Below are 7,953 nucleotides of genomic sequence, written 5' to 3'. Positions count from 1 at the left end.
GGGCGACGTGAGCCCTCATTGGACGGCTCGGCGCCACACGCCCCGGGCTGGAACTTCTCCCGCGCGCCCTCCCGACCCCATTCTGAGAGGAACGTGCGTGCGCGTTGACGTCCGCCCGCCGGGGCGCGCGGGGCGGGGCGGGCGGGGCTGGGGGGGGGACGGCCGGGGGCGGGGCCGGGGAGCGGGGGGGGCGGGCCCGCGAGCGGCTAAAAAACGCCGCGCCGGGCGCGCGGCCGGCTCAGTGCGGCCGGGCAGGCGTAACGTTGCGAGCTCCTCTGTAGCGGTTGTCGGAGTTGAGTCCGGGGGTGGGGGGAGCGGAGCGGGGCCTCGGGGGGCCTCGCTAGGGCCACAGCGGCCGGCAGTTGGGCCCCCCGCCCCGGCCGGCGGTTCGAGGAGTGCAGGCAAAGGGGGGCCGGGGGGACCCGCCCCCGGTCGGCCGAAGTCATGGTGAGCGGACGCGGGAGGCCCGGCTCGCCCGGCCCGGCCTGGCGGGGCGGTTGGGGACCTGGGCAGAGATGGGCGGCTGCGTCCCGTCCGGTCCGGTCCTGGGGGTGCTCCCTGCCGGATTCTGGGTGCTCTCCGAGGCGGCAGGGCGGGGAGTCGGCGCTGAGGCCTCCTTCCTGCGGGCGCTGCAGGAATGCGAGCGGGCGGGCGGCGGGCGGGCCTCGGAGCCTTGGGGAGCGCTGGGCCCCTTGCGGGCCCGCCCCTCGATGCTGTCGGGAGCCAGACATCCCGCCGCCATTTCTTCGTCCAGCGTTGTTTTTTTTTTTTTTTTTATTAATTTTTTTTCTTTTTCCTCTCTGGCGTGGTGTTGCCAGCTAAGTAGGGAACGGGCACAAGCTAGGCCTCAGGCCCACCTGGCGCCACTAATGGACCCACGCGCGTCTCAACGATCGGTCTGTGCGAGGCTTTTTTCTTTTTCTTTTTTTTTTTTTTTTTTCCATTTTTGAGTACGTGAAGCCCATTTCCCAGGCAGCCTCCCGGATCCGTGGGCCCGCCAGCCTGGGCGGGGGCAACGGCCAGAAGCAGCAGCAGCAGCACCCTGCGGGAGGGCCTAGTTAGCCTGCGATGATTGATTGATTGGCTGATTGACTGATTGATTGATTGATTGACTGACTGACTGACAGCCTGGGACCTGCAAGGTTACGATTCTGCCGTCCGCCGGATTTTTTTTTTTTTTTTAAATCCCAGACATTTCGGGCTGCTCATTTCTCCCTTTTCGCCCTTGCCCAGAACTCCAACGTAGAGAATCTGCCTCCGCACATCATCCGCCTCGTGTACAAGGAGGTGACAACGCTGACGGCCGACCCTCCGGATGGCATCAAAGTCTTCCCCAATGAGGAGGATCTCACGGACCTGCAAGTCACCATCGAGGGCCCAGGTGGGCGTGTGCGTGTGCGTGGGCGCCAAAGGCAGTGGCCACTTCTTTTCTGTCGTGTGACTGGAACAAACAGGATTCAAGGCTATCTCTCTGGTGGTGGCTGGTGACAAAGTGTGGGTAGGTCAGTCGCAGCGTTGTGCCCGTGAGTATCCGGCACATCGCAGATAACAACAAAAATATGGAGACGTCCCTGGTCACTGAGCGTGGAATGGAGCGTCTGCCTTGGCTTGGGCTAAGGCTGTCAAGTGTGACTTTGCGGGGCCCTGAGGATGCATAGGAATTAGAGATAGAAAGTGCCCCGGGTGATACAGATGATCTGAAACAGCTATTCAGCTGCCAGGTGTCTGGGCTCTGGAAGCATTGCAGGGCAAACAAGACTCAGCAATGTGAGGGAAACGGTTGTGTGAGATAAGATGTCACTTTTCATCTGAGTTCCTACAAAGTCAGGGTGTTTGAAGTGTGTGGTCCATAGTGCTGGGGTGTGGAGGGCATCTGCCCAGCTACTGTTGAGTAAGTGTAGAGCGTCAGTGATTACCATTTTCCACCCAAGTAAGGAGGTAAATGACAACACATCCCATGAGGATCTGGAAAGGCCTCGGAAATGGTTTGCAAGAAAAGTTGGTGGGTTGGGTCCTTTTGTCTTGAAGAGCTGGCATGTGCCTGAGACACTCACTTGGAAAAGAAAATGGATATCCAGATGTGTGGGCTGTATAATACAGTCAAGGTATAAAGGGGTGGTGCCTGTAGTACCTGGGAGACTGTTCTTTGTTGCCCTAATTTCCTCAGGCAGAGCCAAGGAAACTTGGGTGTTGAGATGTTGAAGGATGCTAGGAATCCTAACCTAGTTCCCTCCTCTGTTCCAGAGGGGACCCCCTATGCTGGAGGTCTGTTCCGGATGAAGCTCCTCCTGGGCAAAGACTTCCCTGCCTCCCCACCCAAGGGCTATTTCCTGACGAAGATCTTCCACCCAAATGTGGGTGCCAATGGTGAGATCTGTGTCAACGTGCTCAAGAGAGACTGGACGGCTGAGCTGGGCATCCGACATGTGCTGCTGGTGAGTTCAAGCCTTTTTGGAAAGTAGTGGAAGGGTTGCCCTGTGGCACCAAGTGCTGTCATGCAGTGTGGGTTTGTGTGATAGGGTGGTTTCATGGAAGGTAGTAGTGTGTGGGTTAGAGGCTTTTTGTTTATGTGTCATAGATTTCACCAGTAACCCAAACTACCCTTGGACTTGTGATCCTCCAAGCATATGGGTGAATAAGAAACTCCCCCAGAAGCTGGGCTTACAAGATTATGCCCACCCTACTCAACTAAGTAGAATGGGGTTTGTTGTGGTATGTTGTTGGGGGGTGTTCTAGGGTCTTTTTGTATGGTTTTTGTTTTGTTCTTTAACCTTGCTGGTGCAGCCATCACCACTATCTAATTCAGAATTGTTTTCCTGAGGTAGTGTTTTTAGCTGGGGTTGATTACACTGCCTGGGACGACCTTTTGTAATGTCAGGAGATAGCTTGGTTGTCAGTACCGCTGCTGGCATGTTGTGTGTGGGTCAGGAGACACTGATTTAGCATGTGTTGTGTATAGGGCTGTTCCACAGTTCCAGTCAGTCGGGGTCGGGATGGATACCTGGCCTAGGCCAGAGCTCCAAGGTCTCTAAAGGCCACTTAAAGTGGTTAGGTGGCCTGGTGCCTCCTTACCCCTGCCATTCCAGTGAGTCTCTGGGGCTGATGGTAATGAAGATAGAGAATTGGGGTTTCCTTTAGGGCACCTGGAAAGGATTAAGTTCCAAGGTAAACAACCCCATGTCAATTGAGCTTGGTCTGTCTCAGTGCTGGAATTGTTAGCTCTGGCTATGGGGTCTGCTTCTCAGCCTGTTAGGATAGGAAGCTGTGTCAAGGATGGCCAGGCCTCCAGTTTGGATGTGTAGTGGTAAGATCTGAGGGGGAGATCAATCCTGCATCCCTTTTCAACATCAGTAACGTCTACTAACTCTTGGGTGTGTCACAGAAGCACCTGTTAGCTATCACTAACTCGGGACTAACATTTATTTATGGAGCCTTCTGAACTAACATTTAGATAGACTGAACTGGATTAAATAGACACAAAATTCTTAAGGCCTGTGGTCAGCCTGGTGTTTTTTTCCCTCTTGGGTGTAATCTGTTCCTATGGCTCTGAACTTGGCAGCTTGGCCTTCCTGGTAAAGCCAGTGACCAACCACTATGGAAAACCAAATGAGTTCTCCAATCCTAGATGCCCTTAGTCCCAGTTACTACCTCTGAACTCATGCTCACCTGTAGAGGCAAGGTCAAAGCTACATTAGCTACCAGAAAATTGTCTGGGGCTGACAATGGTCTCCTGACGGAAGGGCCTCTGGCAACATCAGGCTGTATTTGCCAAGGCAGTGGTCCCTTGAAATGTTTGTAGCAACAGGAAAACAGCCTGTGGTGCTGACATGCATAAGAATGCTAGTAGGCTGGTTCTGGTCTTGAGAGAGATGATTTGTGGAGGCCATAAGTGTGGACAGCACCCCCTGACACTGGGCCCTTTCCCCACAGACCATCAAGTGCCTGCTGATCCACCCTAACCCAGAGTCTGCGCTCAATGAGGAGGCAGGCCGCCTGCTTTTGGAGAACTATGAAGAGTATGCTGCCCGGGCCCGTCTGCTCACAGAGATCCATGGGGGTGCTGGTGGCTCCAGCAGCGGGAGGGCTGAGGCTGCCCGGGGAAGTGGGGCTGCAGCCTCCTCCACTGACCCTATGACTCCAGGAGGCCTGGGAGGAGCTGAGGGTCCCATGGCCAAGAAACACGCAGGCGAGCGCGACAAGAAGCTGGCAGCCAAGAAGAAGCTGGACAAGAAGCGGGCGCTCAGACGCCTGTAGTGGGCTCTCCCTTCCTCCCTCTGCTCCGTCCCCGCCCACCGCCCACTCTGTCTCTAAGTTATTTAAATTATGGCTGGGGTGGGGGAGGGAACAGGGGAGGGCACCAGAACCTGGATTTGGTTTTCTAAATAAAAGTTGGAAAAGCAATTTCTGTGCCTGAAGGTGTCTATAACTTCTTCCTATATTGTGACTTTGAGCAGCTGGCATTCTTATTCTGCCCGTCCTTACAAAGCCACCAGAGCTGTCTCTCTGAGTTAGGGTTGGAGTCACCTTTACTCTGTGGAATGGGATTTAGAATATAAACTGGAGCGGGAACCTGAGTTGAATAATCCTGTTGGGAAGCAGCTCTTGTAGAGCAGTTATTTTTATTTTATGTGTGTAAATGCTGTGACTGCATTTGTTTGCACAGCAGATAGATTCGTCATGTCTGAGGAGGTCAGATGAAACTATTAGATCCCCTAGAACTGGAGTAACAGAATCTACACGCATACAATACTTTTTAAAAGTCAAAGGCTTGCTCGGGGAGCCGGGGAGTTGGAGACACAGCTCAGAGATTAAGAGCACTGACTGCTCTTCCAGAGGTCCTAAGTTCAATTCCCAGCAACCACATGGTGGCTCACAACCATCCGTTATGAGATCTGGTGCCCTCTAACTTGCAGACATGCACAATGACAGAACACTGTATACATAATAAGTAAATACATCTTTTTTCAAAAAGGCTTGCTGCGTGGTGGTGGGGATGCATGCCTTTACTCACAGAACTTGGGAGACAGGCAGGCAGATCTCTGAGTTCAAGGCCAGCATTACCTACAGATTAAGTTCCAGGACAGCCAGGGCTATACAGAGAAACCCTATCTGAAAAACCAAACAAAAAAATTAAAAGACTGAAGAGGTGTGACGGTGCTATATATTAAGCTCAATGACATCAAGAGCTACATAAAGAAACCTTGTCTCAAAAAATAATAATAGATAAAAGGCTGGGCCTAGTGGACCAGGCTTGTGATCTCAGCTACTCTGGAGGCTAGGACAGGAAGATGCTCACGTTCAAGACCATGCTGGCCTACAGAGTAAGTTCAAAAGCATCCTGGGCACTCTTGCAAAATCATGTCTCAAAGGGCCTTGGTGTTGCATGCCTTTAATCCCAGCACTCAAGAGACAGAGGCAGGCGGATCTCTGTGAGTTTGAGGTCTACAGACAGAGTTCCAGGACTGCCAGGGCCTTTACACAGAGAAACCCTGTCTCAAAAAACAAAACAAGCAAAAATGTAACACCAAGGAAAAGAGCCAGACATAGTGACATTACACTTTAAATCCCAGTGCCAGGGAAACATAAGCAGGCAAGACTCTGAGTTTGAGACCAACCTGAATTCCAGGTTACATACATGGTGAGACTGTATCAAGAGGGGAAAAAAAAAACCCACTTGCCTAGCATACTCAAGGCCCTGGGTTCAATCCCCAGTCAGCACCACAAGAAAAATAAATGTAGATAGTATACATGAAAATAAGTGATGGCTGGGCGTTAGTGGTGCACGCTTCACCCCCCGCCCCCCGAGACAGGGTTTCTCTGTAACTTTGGAGCCTATCCTGGCACTTGCTCTGGAGACCAGGCTGGCCTCGAACTCACAGAGATCCACCTGCCTCTGCCTGTCGAGTGCTGGGATTAAAGGCATGCACAACGATGGTGCCAGGACCGTTACACAGAGAAACCCTGTCTCAAACAACAACAAAAAATAAGTGAATCAGCTGGGCGGTGGTAACACACACCTTTATAGTCCCAGCACTGGGGAGGCAGAGGCAGGAGGATCTCTGAGTTCGAGGCCAGCCTGGTCTACAGAGCAAGTTTGTCTCAAAAAAAAAAAAAAAAAAAAAAAAAAAAGAGCTGTAAGATAATAGAGAGCTATCATTCGAAAAACCCTAGTTTCAGTCCCCAGTACTGCATAAAATGGGATGTGGTCCTATAGGCCTGTAATCCCAGTTCTCAGGAGGCTCAAGATATAAGCAAATACACATATCTGGGGCCAGCAAGTTGTTGGTTCAGCTAGAATAGGCACTTGTCACCAAGCCTGACCAAGTTGTATTCCCCAGGACCCTTGTGATGGAGAAAACTGACTCCAGTAAGTTGCCCTCTCCTTCCACACACATATACAAATAAATGCAATATTTTGGGGGGCTTTTCAAAACAGGGTACTCTAGCCCTGGCTATGCTCAAACTTAAGAGATCTGCTTGCTTCTGCCTCGTAAATATTGGGATCAAAGGTGTGCACCACAACCACCCAGCAAATGCAATAATTTTTCAAAGCATATGTAACTAAGGCATCAAAGTCACAACAGTCGACCTGAGAGGCATCTAGAGCACTGGCTGCTCTTCCAGAGGATCCAGGTTTAATTCCCAGCACCCACGTGGCAGCTCACAAGCATCTCTGGCTCCCCTTCCAGGGTATGAATGCCATTTCACTTTGCAGGCACTAGGTATACACATAGTGCACAGGCATACATGGAGACACACATATATAAAATGAATGAGATTATAAATAAAAATAATCCACAAAAGAACACAAACTATTCCCACTCAACTCATGGTACTGTTTATAGATAAGTCCATTGTGACTATTGGAGTAGTCTTCCATTTCTTTCCTTTGGTTGGTTTGGTTGGTTGGTTTTTTCAGACACAGAGCCCTACCAGCCTGAAGCTCACAGCATCCATCCTGTCTCTGTCTCTTCAGGACTGGAAGCACTGTGCTCAGGTCAGTCTCAATTCCTTTATCTTGGTATTAATTACATCATAGATGTTACGTTTTTTTGAGTTGTTTGTTGAAGACAGAGGCTCACTTGGTAGTCCAGGCTGGCTTCAAACTACGACAGTCATTTTACCTTGGCTTCCCAAGTGCTGGGATTATAGGCATGTGCCACTTCCCCCAACTTCATTGTTTATTAAAAGGTATAAACAGCCAGGCAGTGGTGGCGCACACCTTTGATCCCAGCACTTGGGAGGCAGAGGCAGGCAGATTTCTGTGAGTTCGAGGCCAACCTGGTCTACAAATCAAATTCCAGGACAGCCAGTACTGTTACACAGAGAAACCCTGTCTCAAAATAAATAAATAAATTATAAATTTCTCTGTAGCTGGGCATTGGTGGCGCACGCCTTTAGTCCCAGCACTTGGCAGGCAGAGGCAGGCGGATCTCTAAGTTCAAGGCCAGCCTGGTCTCCAGAGCGAGTGCCAGGATAGGCTCCAAAGCTACACAGAGAAACCCTGTCTCGAAAAACCAAATAAATAAATTCCACTGTAATGGTACACAGACCTTTAATCCCAGAATTCAAAATTCAAGACGTTGATAACAAGAGAATCTCAAGTGGAAGGCCTGGATGACAAAGCCACAGATCATAGATTGTTTCAAGGAGAGAGGAAGGGAGAGCAGGAGAGAAGACATTGATGCCTTTTAATGTACTGTTTAAAAATGTCTTTGGTGCCTTGTGGTGGCAGCACACACCTTTAATTAACTAGCACTCTGGAGGCAGAGGCAGGAGGATCTCTGTGAGTTCCAGGACAGCCAAGGCTACACAGAGAAACCCTGTCTCGAAGGGAAAAAAGAGAAAGTTACTGGTCCTTTGCCTGCATGTAGGTCTGTGCACCACTTTTTTTGCCTGATGCCTTCAGGAGCCAGAAGAGAGTGTCAGATCCTCTTGGCCTGGATTTACGGA

The 7,953-nt window shown here is 50.9% G+C and overlaps 1 protein-coding gene across 1 annotated transcript; it reads left to right on the top strand.

Annotated features, from left to right (window-relative positions):
* Positions 1–237: 237 nt before the first annotated feature.
* Ube2s (ubiquitin conjugating enzyme E2 S) lies at positions 238–4,401 on the top strand. Its single transcript, XM_027430681.2, has 4 exons — positions 238–447; positions 1,234–1,381; positions 2,245–2,435; positions 3,931–4,401. Exons 1-4 carry the CDS (start codon positions 445–447, stop codon positions 4,252–4,254), a joined length of 666 nt encoding a protein of 221 aa, XP_027286482.1. The 5' UTR covers positions 238–444; the 3' UTR covers positions 4,255–4,401.
* Positions 4,402–7,953: the final 3,552 nt, after the last annotated feature.

Source organism: Cricetulus griseus, chromosome 9 (assembly GCF_003668045.3).
Source record: "Cricetulus griseus strain 17A/GY chromosome 9, alternate assembly CriGri-PICRH-1.0, whole genome shotgun sequence".
Lineage (NCBI taxonomy): Eukaryota > Metazoa > Chordata > Mammalia > Rodentia > Cricetidae > Cricetulus > Cricetulus griseus.
Note: the sequence above shows the minus strand (reverse complement) of the source record. Positions and strands in the feature narration are given on the sequence as shown.

Excerpts from the sequence above, each read along its gene's own strand:
- Ube2s (XM_027430681.2), top strand. Across the intron at positions 1,382-2,244 it reads AGTCACCATCGAGGGCCCAG|AGGGGACCCCCTATGCTGGA; the intron begins GTGGGCGTGTGC and ends CCTCTGTTCCAG. Across the intron at positions 2,436-3,930 it reads GCATCCGACATGTGCTGCTG|ACCATCAAGTGCCTGCTGAT; the intron begins GTGAGTTCAAGC and ends CTTTCCCCACAG.